This window comes from Carcharhinus amblyrhynchos, chromosome 6, assembly GCF_965287045.1.
Source record: "Carcharhinus amblyrhynchos chromosome 6, sCarAmb.v2.hapA, whole genome shotgun sequence".
Lineage (NCBI taxonomy): Eukaryota > Metazoa > Chordata > Chondrichthyes > Carcharhiniformes > Carcharhinidae > Carcharhinus > Carcharhinus amblyrhynchos.
The window spans coordinates 18768862-18783455 of NC_137329.1; the positions used below are offsets into that span (position 1 = coordinate 18768862).

A 14594-nucleotide genomic window follows, 5' to 3' on the forward strand; every position below is an offset into this window, starting at 1 on the left:
TTGTGACACTAATAAACTTTTTAAACTTAAAGCTGAATGATTCATATTTTTGTAATCATTTGCCACTACAAACATCAGCATACTCTCCGAGCTCCCTGACCCAGCTTTCTGGAGACACAAACTCAGTGGAAAACATTTCCATTAATGTCTTCAGCATATCCAAACTACGAAGGTGGGATGAAGAAATGTATCTAGAGTTCCTGCTAGAAAATAGTCATGGTTAGGGGGAATTACCGGGGTAAATACGTGAGGCTACGGGGATAGACTCCGGTTGGGATTGTGTTCCATGGGCTGAATGGCCTCTTGTAGCACTGTGGTAATTCTATAACATCCGGGCACTGACTGGAGGAGCGCATGTGCATGAGCGCGCGCCAAACGGCCGCTTCCGGTGCGTTCTCGCCGGCCGCCACCGCCGCCATTTTGTGCAGCGCTGAGGCGGCGCTGGAGAAGGAGGAGATGGTAGGGGGGTAGGAGTAGCACAGAGGGGGGAAAAGAGAGAGAGAGAGAGAGAAAGAGACACAGGGAAAAGTGGGCTTCTAATTTGGTAGGGCCAGCTCTGCATTCACTTGAACGCGTTCATTAACTGTGTGGTTTTGTTTTAATACCGACACTATTTTTATTTAAAAGTCACAATGTCCGGCGAAGGAAACGCGGAGCAGGTAGGTCGGATTCAGTTGGCGCTGTCGGCGGGTGACCGTTGGGGGACGGGGGGGCGGGGAGGAGAAGGAGAGGGGCTCTGAAGGAATCGAGCAGTAAAATTAGTCGCTTTTCGACTGCATTTTAACTCCCGATGTCGTACTTACCCCTATGTAATTCCTTCCCGGCTGGGTTGCGGCTCGGAGTGTTGAGTGAGGTTAAGATGGCGGACGGAGCCGGTTTGATCGGGTGTTTTCTTTTCAAACCGGGAAAGTGGACCCCATTAAACGTCACCTTTCTCACCCTCTCCCCGCCCCCTTTCTCCCAATCACGAAAATACACGGTAAAAACTAATATCCCGGCGGAGTTATGAGAATTTCTTAAAGCCTTGTGGTCACGATAGAACAAACCCCTGCAAGATTAACCCCTTTTCTGTGTTGTGTAAGGGCTCACTTCGTGATCTGTTTCCGTAGGACATCTTTACGTTGTCCCATTTTCTCTCCCCCCTCCGCCCCTTTAGGATTGCTTCAGAGTGCCACTTTTTGCTTGATATAAGTTTGGCGAAGAACCAACTTTTATATTCGAAACTCGCCTTTTAGTGTGACCTCCCTGAGGGGCGTGTGTGTTTGTGCAACACGTGGGCTATTCATAAAGGCGAACTTAAAACTAAAATCACCAGATTGGGCTTGCCAGCCCAGGCACCTATATGCATGTATTTTGTTGTGTGCAAATTTCAGCCAATGTAACAAATGGTATCCAAGAAACAAAGGTTGCAGAGTTGTGTGATTTACACTTGGGACCTGTTAATAAAGTTTACTTATTAATGTCACAAGTAGGCTTACATTAACACTGCAATGAAGTTATTGTGAAAATTCCCTGATCTATCATGTGTCCTGCTACACTGAGGAAGAATTTAGCATGGCCAATGCACTGAACCAGCAGGTCTTTCGGCCTGTGGGAGGAAACTGGAGTACCTGAAGGAAATCCATGTAGATGCAAGGAGAATGTACGGATTCCACACAATGTGGCGTATATTAATATAATTTATTTGTGACCATTTCTGGTGCATATACTTATTGCATCATGGTGTCTTGTGCTACCTGCAGAGGTCCCTTTACGGAGGGATCTCCCCCAGTTACATCGGGGACTTGGGGTGGAGGGTGATGCACGCAGCAGTTCTGCACAACTAGGATTCGCTGGTTCACGGGCTCCGAAGCTTGCCCCTTCTGTGACCTTGGGGAGTCCGTGGACCATGTCTATGTTTCATGTCTTAGGTTGCATTCCCTTTTTGTTTTCCTGAACAGCATTTTTATTAATGTTTTGTTTGTACTTCAGTCCCACGCTCCTGATCTACAGGCACCTGGTGCGGAGAGGGGCGAGTTGGGATGGTCATGAACCTGCTCCTGGGCCTGGCGAAGCGCGCCATTTACAATTCCAGGCAGCGGGTGATCGAGGGGGCCATCCATCCTGACAGTCTGACCCTGTACCATGGCTACGTTCGCGGCCAGTTGTCCCTGGAGAGGGAGCACGCGGTGTCCATGGATGCATTTGATGCCTTCTGCGCCCGTTGGGCACCGCAAGGGCTGGAGTGCATTATTGACCCTAATAATCACATTCTAATTTGAAGTTTTCAAGTTTCCTTTGTACTTTGATCAGGCTGTTCCCCCTCCTTTGGGGCCTTGTCCCTTTTACTTTGTCCTGATATAACTTGAGTTTGTTTACTTGGTTTGACCTTAAAAGAGGCCAACAGGTACTCCCAACAAGTTGTGCAGCTTATGTCTGTAAATTATGATCTGGAACCAGTCGCCAGCAGATGAAGAGTAGAAGTGAGGTAATGCTTCGGGGGAAAGCTGACAAGGCACGAAAAGACACAATAAATAGGCTACTGCTCCGATATCCTAGGATGCTGACGTGAAAGTGGAGCTGAGATCACAATCAGATGAGCCGTGATCTTACGGAAAGGCTTGAAGGGCCAAAAATGGCTGCCGATTGCGCCTAAGTTTTATGTTGCTAAGTGTAGAGAGCAGAGGAAACTTGGAGTGTACGTCAATATATCCCTGAAGTGCTGGAAAGCTAGATAAGGTGATCAAGAAAACATAGAGGATGTTTACCTTTATTACCTGAGTTGTAAAATATTTATGCTGGGATTATTTATTTGCATGAGTATGATCGGAATAGAGGGATATGGGCCAAATGCGGGCAATTGGGATTAGTTTAGGGCGGCATGGACATTTTGGGCTGAAGGGCCTGTTTCCATGCTGTAAACATCTATGACTCTGTATAAAAGATTAGACCAAAGCTTGAGTATAGTTCTAGCACACAATAGGAAGGACGCAATTGCTCTGGTGAGGATGCAGGACAGATTTACACGTATGTTGCCTGGATTGCAGAATTTTAGTAATAAGGAACGGTTTGATTTTTGATTTATTATCGCATCTATTAGCATACAGTGAAAAATACTTTCTTGCGCACTATGCAGAATGCATACCATTCATAGAGGATGAAATGAGTGCAGAATATAGTGTTACAATCATAGCCAGGGTGTAGAGAAAGATCAACTTAATGCAAGGTAGGTCCATTCAAAAGTCTAATGATAGCAGGAAAGAAGCTGTTCTTGAGTCAGTTGGTACGTGACTTCAGACGTTTGTATCTTTTTTCCGACAGAAGAAGGTGGAAGAGAGAATGTTCAGATGCGTGGGGTCCTTGATTATGCTGGCTGCTTTGCTGAGGCAGTGGGAAGTGTAGACAGCCAATGAATTGGAGGCTGGTTTGCGTGATGGATTGGGCTACATTCACGACCTTTGTAGGTGCTTGTGATCTTTGGCAGAGCAGGAGCCATTCCAAGCTGTGATACAACCAGAAAGAATGCTTTCAATGTTGCATCTGTAGAAGTTGGTGAGAGTCACAGCTGACATGCCAAATTTCCTTCTGAGAATGTAGAGGTGGCCTTTCTTAACTAAAATGGCATGGGGTGACCATGATAGGTTGTTGGTGATCTGGATACCTAAAAACTTGAAGCTATCAACCCTTCCCACTTCATCCCCATTGATGTAGACAGGGGCATGTTCTCCCCTAATCTTCCTGAGGTTGACGACAATCTCCTTCATTTTGTTGACATTGAGGGAGAGATTATTGTTGCCGTACTAGTTCACCAAGTTCTGTCTGATTCCTGTACTCTGCTTTGTCATTGTTTGAGATCCGACCCACCACGGTAGTATTGTCAACAAACATGAAAATCGAGTTGGAGGGGAATTTGGCCACAGAAGTGCATGAGGTGTATAGTAGAGGGCTGAGAACACAGCCTTATGGGGCACTGGCATTGAGGATGATTGTGGAGGTGTTGTTGCCCACTCTCACTAATTGTGGTTTGTGGGTTAAGAAGTTCAGGATCCAGCCAAAGCCCAGGCCACAGTTTGGATAGGAGTTTCGTAGGAATAATGGTGTTCAAGGCTGAGCTGCAGTCAATAAATAGAAATCTATGTTCTAGGACCCTTGCTGTTTGTCATTTTCATAAATGACCTGGATGAGGAAGTGGAGGGATGGGTTAGTAAGTTCACCAACGACACGAAGGTTGGTGGTGTTGTGGATAGTCTGGAGGGATGTCAGAAGTTTCAGCGAGACATAGATAGGATGCAAGACTGGGTGGAGAAGTGGTAGATGGACTTCAACGTGAATAAATGTGTAGTGGTCCATTTTGACAGGTCCAATGGGATGAAGGAGTGCAGTATCAAGGGTAAGACTCTTAGCAGTGTTGAGGAGCAGACGGACCTTGGGGTCTGGGTCCATAGGACTCTTAAATCGGCCTCGCGGGTGGAGGATGTGGTCAAGAAGGCGTATGGTGTGCTAGCTTTCGTTAATCGAAGGATTGAGTTCAGGAGTTGGGAAGTAATGCTGCGACTTTATAAGACCCTTGCCAGATCTCACTTGGAGTACTTTGCGCAGTTCTGGTCATCTCACTACAAGAAGGATGTGGAAGTTATTGAGAGGATGCAGAGGAGATTTACAAGGATGTTGCCTGGGTTGGGAAGCATGCCTTATGAAGATAGGTTGAGGGAGCTAGGTCTCTTCTCCCTGGAGAGACGAAGATTGAGAAGCGACCTGATAGAGGTTTATAAAATGTTGAGAGGTATGGATAGGGTGGATTCTCGGAGGCTATTTCCCAGGGCTGAAATGGTCGCTACGAGAGGACACAGGTTTAAGGTGCTGGGGAGCAGGTACAGAGGAGATGTTAGGAGAAAGTTTTTCACTCAGAGGGTGGTGAGTGAGTGGAATCGGCTGCCGTTGGTGGTGGTAGAGGTGAACTTGCTGGGGTCTTTTTAAGAGACTTCTGGATGAGTACATGGGATTTAATGGGATTGAGTGTTATAGATAGGCCTGGTAGATATGGATATGATCGGTGTAATGTGGGCCGAAGGGCCTGTTTGTGCCGTAGTGTTCTATGTCTAATATCCTTGCTTGAATAGGCTATGGTTTTTTTGGAACAGAGGAAGTTAGGTTATGGGGAGACATTATAGAAGTGTGTAAAGTTGAGCAATCTAAATAGTGAATAGGAATTCACTATTACCTTTAGTTGAAGAGTCCATAACAAAGGAGGATAAATTTTAGGTTAAGGTACATAAGGAGTTTTGGAAGGCATTCAAGATGAAGTTTTTGGTGGGAAGTCTGGTACTGTCTGCCTTGATTGGGTGGTAGAGGCAAAAACCCTCAGCGTTTAAGAAACACTTGGATATGCACTTGAAGGCTATGGATCAAGGGGTGCAAAGTGGGATTGGGCTGAAAGTAGAATTAGATTGGCTACTTGCTGACCAGCATAGGGATGGTGGTCAAATGGGCTGTCTTTCATGTTGCAACTTTATTTGATTCTAATGACGGGTTCAGGCCTCTAAATCTTGAATTACATTTACATTGCTTTGAATTCATAGATTGCCACTAACATGGAAAAGAGTTGAGCACAAAAAGGCCAAATGAAAATGAGTTGTTGGGAAGAGTGACTGAGAATCTGGAATAAAAACAAAATGCTGGAAAAATAGCAAAAGCAACATAGAGTTAACATTGAGTCCAATCTTGCATTTCGTTGGAATCAATTATTAACTTTTTCTCACTTCACGTGCTGCCAGATCTACTGAGTTTTCCAGTGTTTTCTGTTTTTATTTCAGATTTCTAGCATCCCGAGTACATTGCTTTATTTAATTGAAAACGTGTCAGGTATGAGCTAAAGGGTCTTGAAGGATGGCAGGCTGCTTGATGGCTTCTGATGGGATAATTGATGTGAGTGCATGTACAAGAGTTGTGCTCAAAGGGACATTGGATTTATTGTGTTGGGAACATCTTAGAGGAATTTAAACATGAAATTTTACATGGCCTTTTGAGACCTGAAAGCCAGTGTATATCAATGAGAATAAGTGCAATGTGTGGACAGGAATTGATGGGATGAAGGTGGCCGGTGCTTTGGTTGAGCTGAAGTTGATAGGGTGAGGAATTAGATGCCAGGTATACATTGAATACTCTTATTGAGTCTGGAAGTGTTAGACATGAGAGTTTCAGTGGCTGATGGGTTGAGGTAGGTGTGGAAATGTATGTTTAAAAGATGTAGTAGATGGGTGGTCTTTGTGATGGTGAGGATATAGGTTTTTCAAATCAGTTTGTACTCAGCAAATATGGTGTTGATCTTTGAACAATTACAGTTAATGTTTCCTTTTCCCTTCATGTCATTCCAAGTAGTGGGCATTGTTTTATAAAATTTTAACTCATCCAATCCTGGTTTATTAATAATGTCAGTAGTAGTGACATTGGAAAACTTATCTGGTGTGAATATTGGATTTTCTGAATCATGGTTCATTTCTCTCATACTTTGCAAGAAGAAAGGAAGAGAAAATGTTTACTGCCGGTGCTGCCAATCTACAAAAAAATCAAATTGGAAAAACTGTTAAATGTTTACAAAAATTAAGCATTTACTTAAAAAGGCATGTCAGGATCACATATAGCTCTTCGTAATGTCCCTTGTGTGTAACATTGGCCCGTAACTTCCTCAGATTGGCAATCACTGGCACAGTGCCACTTCCTAGCTATTTAACTTCATTGGAATTCCAAGCACCTGTCTCACCTGACCTTGCTCACTGAGGCTGTATCAGACTGCAACTGCAAAGCAAGTCTCTGGCTCCAGCAGCGGGGTGTGGAAGGGCTGTCCTCTTTTTAAGGCACTAACTGCTGTAAAGCAGGTAAGATAAAAGGGAGAAGGTAAGTGTACGGGGTGGGGGGATGGGGCAGAATCCCATGTGAGACACAGTCTGGGTATTTAAAATAGTTACTGAGGTTAGAATTGTTTTTTTTCTTTCTAACTCTTTCAGACCAACTATGAGGGTAAAAGTGGCAGAACCACCTGAATTTAGCAACTTAAATTACTTTGTTGGATGGCTTGCAACTCAATTGTCCACAGAAAGTTAAACCCTTGTGTGGAAACTTCTGAGAGAGGTTCCCCAATGGATCTTTAGTGTACCCTCCAATTGCAGTATTGGGAGCCAGTAAATAATGGCCCACTTATATTATCCTCTCATGTGGAATGGTGGATCCTCTGGTACTGAGCAATGCCATGATATCTGTCTACTGGACACAATGATTTCCACATTTTTCAAAGGCTGGCTAATTGGCGCACAAATACTGGTGCAAATCCACACACCCACTTTTGAAAGACATGTCAGCTGCCCAGTGGTGTCTGTGCCATTCTTTGAATCAATATGCCAGAATAGGAGATGGATGCAGATGGATGGAAATACTGACTTATGGGGTTTCATGCTCCTTTTCTGATTAGTGTAAGTTCAGAGATCACAAGCCTGTGGCTAGCCAGGATGCATTCAGTTCTGTAGTTGCAATTCATATTTATATCTGTGTCAAATGTTAAACACCTTTGATATTTATAAGATAGGTGACTTTGGTCTGACTTTTTGAAGTATCTTGGAATGCTGCAATTTTCAAGCATGCATGTAGTTTGGTTCTCTTTGGGTCATAGAGACTTACTTCAGCCCTTTTTAAACCCCTAAGCTAGTCCCAATTGCCTGCATTTGGCCCATATCCCTCTAGACCCATCTTATGTACCCTATGTAACTGTCCAAATGTTTTTTAAAAGACAAAATTGTCCCCACCTCTACTACTTCCTCTGGCAGCTTATTCCAGACATTACCCCTCTGGATCTTGTATCTCTCCCTTCTCACTTTAAACCTATGCCTCTAGTTTTAAACTCCCCTACCTTCGGAAAAAGATATTGACTATCTAGCTGATCTACGCCCCTCATAATATTATGCATCTCTATAAGATCACCCCTTGGCGGCCTCCTACGCTCCAGAGAAAATAGTCCCTGTCTATTCAGCCTCTTGTAACTCAAATCGTCAAGTCCCAGTAGCATCCTAGTAGGTCTTTTCTGCACTCTTTCTTATTTAATAATATCCTTTTTATAATAGGATGACCAGAATTGTACGCAGTATTCTAAGTGCGGCCTTAATAATGTCTTGTACAACTTCAGCAAGACGTCCCAACTCCTGTTCTCAATGTTCTTACCATTGAGACCAAGCATGCCGAATGATTTCTTCATCATTCTGTTCAGCTGTGAACCTGCACCCCTAGATCTCTTGTTCTGTAACGCTCCCCAGCCATTAACTGAGTTAGTCCTGCCCTGGATTCAGTCTACCAAAATGCATCACCTTGCATTTATCTAAATTAAACTCCATCTGCCATTCGTCGTCCACTGGCCCAATTGATCAAGATCCTGCTGCAATCCAAGATCCCTTCTTCTGTTCCAATATATTATTGGTGCTAAATAAAATGAATGGATAGCATTCCTGTTTCTAGCAAAAAAAAACATTGTTTTCTGTCTACTCGTTACTGATGAGCATTTTGGATAAAATCCGAGATTTAATATGTATTTTGACAATCAGAAAAATAATCAAAGTGCTCCCAAATCACACTGAAGCAGAACTCTGGGAAAGTTTAGATGACTTCAGAATGATAAACAAAACTCTTGGTTCCAGATAATGAGCAGAAATATCCACTTATTTGTAAGAAATTACATTATGGAGACACTGAATAAATGTGCCGGCTCATCTGTAAAGTGAGAACTTGACAGCAGTTGTTAGTGAGGAAACTTGTTGTGGTCAGTTTCGTCCTGTTTGTTTCCAGCATGTAACATACAGTTTTGTACGGGGAAGTGTTACTTTGTACTCAGTTTATGAAATCAAAATAAATGTTTTGGGAAAAGTAATGTTTTAAAGGTTTTATTTTGAAGGTTAAAATAAGTTTAGTCTGGCAATACAGTATGTAATAGTTGAAGTTGCTGAGCCAAAAATTAGAAATTATTTGTAGTGTATATTCAACAAACAAGGGCCAAGACGGGAGGAAAACAAGGATAACCAATAGGAGTTTCTCGAAGGGAAAACGCAAGTTCCAGTGGAATGCAGATTCAACTCTAACAGAGTCACAGGTGGACAAAGTGATGAAGAAAGCATTTGGCATGCTTGGTTTCATTGGTCAGAACATTGAATGCAGGAGTTGGAATGTCTTGAAGTTGAAGAGACATTGGTAAGGCTGCACTTGGAATACTGTGGGCAATTTTGGTCACCTATTTTAGAAAGGATATTAAACTAGAAAGAGTGCAGAAAAGATTTACTAGGATGCTACCAGGACTTGATGGATTGAGTTATAAGGAGAGGCTGGTTAGACTGGACTTTTTTTTTCTGGAGCATAAGAGGCTGAGGGGTGATGTTATAGAGGTCTATAAAATAATGAGGGAGACAGATCAGCTAGATCGTTAGTATTTTTTTCCCAAAAGTAGGGGAGTCTAAAACTAGAGGGCTTAGATTTAAGGTGAGAGGGGAGAGATACAGAAGTGTCCTTAGGGACAATTTTTTCAGAGTGGTGAGTGTCTGGAACAAGCTGCCAGAGATGATAGTAGAGGTGGGTGCAATTTTGTCTTTTTAAAAAGCATTTAGATAGTTACATGGGTAAGATGGATATAGAGGGATATGGGCCAAATACGGGCAATTGGGATTAGCTTAGGGGTTTTAAAAAAAGGGCAGTATGGGCTGTTGGGCCGAAGGATAGGGGCCAAATACAGGCAATTGGGATTAGCTTGGGGGTTTTTAAAGAAAAAAGGGTGGTATGGACAAGTTGGGCTGTAGGGCCTGTTTCCATTGCTGTAAACCTCTATGATTCTAGATGAAGAATGACGTTTTGTCTAATATGGCCTATGACTGACACGGGTCATATTTATATAAGTGTGTGGTAAAAATGCAGCTATTTCTAATAGTCTATGATGCACGTTCACAAATGCATTGCACTTGTCACAGCACACTTATCTGCAGTATGCCTACCAGTGGAAACAAATAACACTTAACCTAACGAGATGGTTGATGTTGTTTCAAAGATGTCAAACGCTGGATGTCAGATTCCAGGGATGACAATCAATCAGAGATCTATTTCAGTGTTAAATTTATTCCAATATTTGATCTTTAATGTGACAAGCCCTGAAATCCAGTTTCACAAAGATAGTTTGGAGGAAAAGGCATTAGAAATATTACTACCTTATTGGACAATTCTGGGTATTCCGAAGCTACTTTAAACCAAAAGTCAGGTAGATCTGAGAAAAATCCAGTTTTAAAACACTGTCACTGTTAAAAATGAGCGGAGGACAACCAAAAACGTAATAAGGGGGGAGAAGGTGAAATGAATGTAAGCTAGCTAGTAATATAAAAGAAGATGGGAAGAGGTTTTCTTCAATACATAAAAGGTAAGAGAGAGGCAAAAACCTCTCATTGGTCCACTAGAAAATGAGGCTGGAGAAGTAATAATAGAAAACAAAGCAATGACAGAAGAATTGAGTAGTTGTTATGCATCAGTTTTCACGGCGGAAGACACTAGTGGAATGCCAGAGCTCCAGGAGAGTCAGAGGGCACAGATGAGTGTAGTGGTCGTCACTAAGGAGAAGGCTCTGGGGAAACTGAAAGGTCTGAAGGTGGATAAATCACCTGGACCAGATGAACTTCACCCCAGGGTTCTAAAAGAGATAGCTGTGGAAATTGTGGAGGCATTGGTGGTGATCTTTCAGGAATCACTGGAGACAGGTGGGATACCAGAGGACTGGAAAATAGCTAATGTAATGCTATGGTTTAAGAAGGGAAGGAGGCAGTAGATGGGAAATTATAGGCCAGTTAGCCTGACTTTGGTCATTAGCAAGATTTTAGAGTCCATTATTAAAGATGAGATCGCAGAGTACTTGGAAGTGCGTAATAAAGTAGGACTGAGTCAGCACAGCTTTGTCAAGGGGAGGTCATGTCTGACAAATCTGTTGGAGTTCTTTAAGGAGGTAACAAGGAAATTAGATAAGAGAACCCCAGTGGACGTGATTTATTTAGATTTCCAAAAGGCCTTTGACAAGCTAGAAGACTGTGAAATAAGTTAAGAGCCCATGGTGTTAAGGATAAGATCTGGCATGGATAGAGGATTGGCTGACTGGCAGAAGACAGAGTGGGGATAAAGCGGTCCTTGGCAGCCAGTGATTAGTGGTATGCCTCAGGGGTCGGTGCTGGGACCACAGCTGTTCACATTACACATTAATGATTTGGAGGAAGGAACTGAAGGCACTGTTGCTAAGTTTGCAAATGATAGATATGTAGAGAGACAGATAGTATTGAGGAAGCAGGGGGGCTGCAGAAGGATTTAGACAGGTTAGGAGAGTGGACAAAGAAACTGCAGATGGAATACAATGTGCAAAAGTGTGAGGTTACGCATTTTGGAAGGAGGAATGAAGGCATAGACTTTTCTAAAAGGGAAAATGCTTAGGAAATTAGAAACAAAGGGGCTTGGGAGTCATTGTTCAAAATTCTCTTCAGGTTAAATTGCAGGTTCAGTCGGCATTTAGAAAGGCAAATGCAATGTTGGGAGGGCTAGAATACAAGAGTAGGATTGTACTTCTGAGGCTGTATAAGGCTATGGTCAGATCCCATTTGGCGTATTGTTAGCAGTATTGGGCCCCATATCTAAGGAAGGATGTACTGGCCTTGGAAAGAGTCGAGAAGAGGCCCACAAGGATGATCCCTTGGTTGAAGAGCTTGTTGTATGAGGAACAGTTGTGGACTCTGACTCTGTATTCATTGGAGTTTAGAAGGATGAAGGGGGGATCTTATTGAAACTTGCAGGATACTGCAAGGCCTGGAGAGAATGTTTCCACCAGTAAGAAAAACTAGAACCGGACAGCACAACCTCAGGCTAAAGGGACGATTCTTTAAAACAGAGGTGAGAAGGAATTTCTTCAGCCAGAGACTGGTGAATCTGTAGAACTCTTTGTTGCAGAAGGCTGTGGAGGCCAGGTCATTGAGTGTTTGTTCTTGATTGATAAGGAGGACCGGGTTATAGGAAAAGGCAGGTGAATGGACGTGAGAAAAATATCACGCGTGATTGAATAGCGGAGCAGATTTGATGGGCCGAGTGGCCTAATTCTGCACCTATGTCTTATGGTCTTATTGCAGGACAGTTTCACAAGGCTGTGTTGCTGTCTTGATGTCATTATCAAGCTCGCAAAGAAAATTTGTATCCAGTTGATTTTTGTGTTGGAAAAAGGAAAGTTCTTGCATAGCTGTGTCTTCAAACTTTGCAGTTGCACTGGAAGTTGTATTTCTGTCGTGGCCAAAAATCTGACAAGGTTCGAAAATGAGTTGTAATTTGACTTATCAGGTCATTTGGTCCCCATTTCTACTGCCTTGGATCATTGCTTCTATTTTCTCTTGCGCATAAAAAAAACTCTGATTCTGCAAATAAATCATTGCTTATCTGCAGATTGGGGGTTGTTGTTTTGCTACCTGGAGCTGATGATTTTGCACGGATTGATGCTGAACTCTGGTTCTTTCATTACCATCTGCACACTCTGAACAATGATGAGTCAGTTGACCAGCTTTGGTTTCTGTTGGAGGTTAAGTTTGTTGACCAAAGCTCTTGGGAATAGTGGCCAGTTTTGGACTTGCTCATTCTGTTTTGACTTCTCAAACCAATATCCCTGTTCAATCTGCATGCTAAGAAATCGAGCACAGGGTCCACCTTAGGTGGTTTGTCATGAGCTTCATCTGTGTATTTACTTGAGATGACCTACTCCAGCTGAAAGTTGGAAGACAAAATCTCCATTATTGTAGGCGCTTCATGCCTGTATGCAATCTGTTTTCATCAGATGAATGATCAGTAGTGCTGATGAAGTTGATTTAATTGCCTACCTGTATGTTCCCAGTGGAAGTAATAGATGGGAAGTCTATCTGACTTGGTGGCCACTGATTTTCCAATTATGCTCGGTTCTTCATTATCAACAGAGTTTTGCATCTCTTAGTTTGCAACCTTATTGCCAATTTCAGGAACGGGGCGGCACAGTGGTGAGCACTGTTGCGTCACAGTGCTGGGACCCAGCTTTGATTCATGCTATGGGTCACTGTCTGTGCAGAATCTGCGCGTTCTCCCAGTGTCTGTGTGGGTTTCCTCCCACAGTCCAAAAGATGTGCTGCTTAGTTGCATTTGCCATGCTAGATCCTCAATGTACGCAAACAGATGCCGGAGTGTGGCGACTAGGGGATTTTCACAGTAACTTCATTGCAGTGTTAATGTAAACCTTGTGATATTGATAAATAAACTTTAAAATTTCTTTGGTCAGTCAAATCTTTTTGTAGGTTGCATTGTCTACGCTGTGCATGATTCACTGGCAGCACAGCTCAATTTCATAACAGGTGGTTTCAGTTTGCTCCCCCAACCACTTGCAGTACCCTTATGACCATTAGTCTAGAACTCTGATTGTGGTGACTCCTTTGTGGTGGCTCAGTGCGTACGTGGCAGCAGTGACATGCGACAAATTGCTTTGCAGACCCGGAATCATGGTGTCACGTACTCCAGGACAATGGCCAAATGGACTGGAGACAGTTACACCATCAACTGAGCAGCAGGAAAACACGTTAGGTCCAACATGGCCAGTATTTGATGTGGGACTCCATTTGCAGCTGACTTTCTCTTTGACTTTGCAAGAAGGGATTACCTAACTTTGAGGGAATACAATACATAATGCTGGAAACTGTTAGCAAATCAAGTGGCATTAATCAAGTTAGCAAATCAAGCAATATTAACATGTTTCCTTTATTTAAATATGTGGCCTGACTTGCTGAGTTCCAGCATTTCCTGTTGCAGATTTACAGTACCTACAGTGTTTTTGATTTGCTCTACCGAAACTACCTGCTGCTCTGCTCATCTGGCGTACTAAGATAACACAACTGCCATTTTCAAACTCTGCCTTCTTCACCAATGTTTGTTGACATGCCCAAAGTCATTGGTTAGTCTTGATTCCCCAGCCTGCTTTTCTGGAATCTATGGTACAGTCTTCCTGCAGTGTTCACCACCACCCGCACTCTGTAAATCCAGCTCTTCCACGAGTACCCCTGGCTCCAATCCCAAGAATTTGCTGGTCTTCTATTTCATTCCGTGGCCCCATTGTAACTTCCCTCTCTGACACTGTCCTGTTTGTGGTTACCTGACCCTTCATTTTAATGATCTGTTACCCATCTCCCTTTCTTCTCCAAAGTGCCTCTCTGTATGACCACCTACCAGATCTACATCCAGCTTCCTCTGAATTTTTCTAACTGAGTCTTCACCCACCTCTTGGCAGTAAAATGGCCCTGAGCTAAGTTGTGAACATTTTTGACAAATGACCATGGAATGCTTTCCCTTCTCAAACTCAATGGATGCTAGCAAAAACTGCATTCATACTACCCTGTTCTGTTCCAGTTTCGTAAACAACATAGGAACCCTACAATGCAAAAGGAGGCCATTCGGCACATTGAGCCTGTACCAACAACAATTCCACCCAGTCCTGATCTCTGTAATTCCATGTATTTACCTTGCTAATCCCCCTGACGTTAAAGGCCAATCAACCTAACCCACACCTTTTG

At 43.1% G+C, this 14594-nt stretch overlaps 1 protein-coding gene across 1 annotated transcript in view; it reads left to right on the forward strand.

Annotated features, from left to right (window-relative positions):
- The first annotated feature begins 384 nt into the window (after nucleotides 1-384).
- The window catches only part of cstf3 (cleavage stimulation factor, 3' pre-RNA, subunit 3), a 113012-nt gene continuing 98802 nt past the window's right edge, over nucleotides 385-14594 (forward strand). Inside the window, exon 1 of the mRNA XM_080189962.1 lies at nucleotides 385-659. Coding sequence (XP_080046088.1) covers nucleotides 633-659 — 27 coding nt within the window. The 5' untranslated portion in view covers nucleotides 385-632. The remainder of the gene's footprint in view (nucleotides 660-14594) is intronic.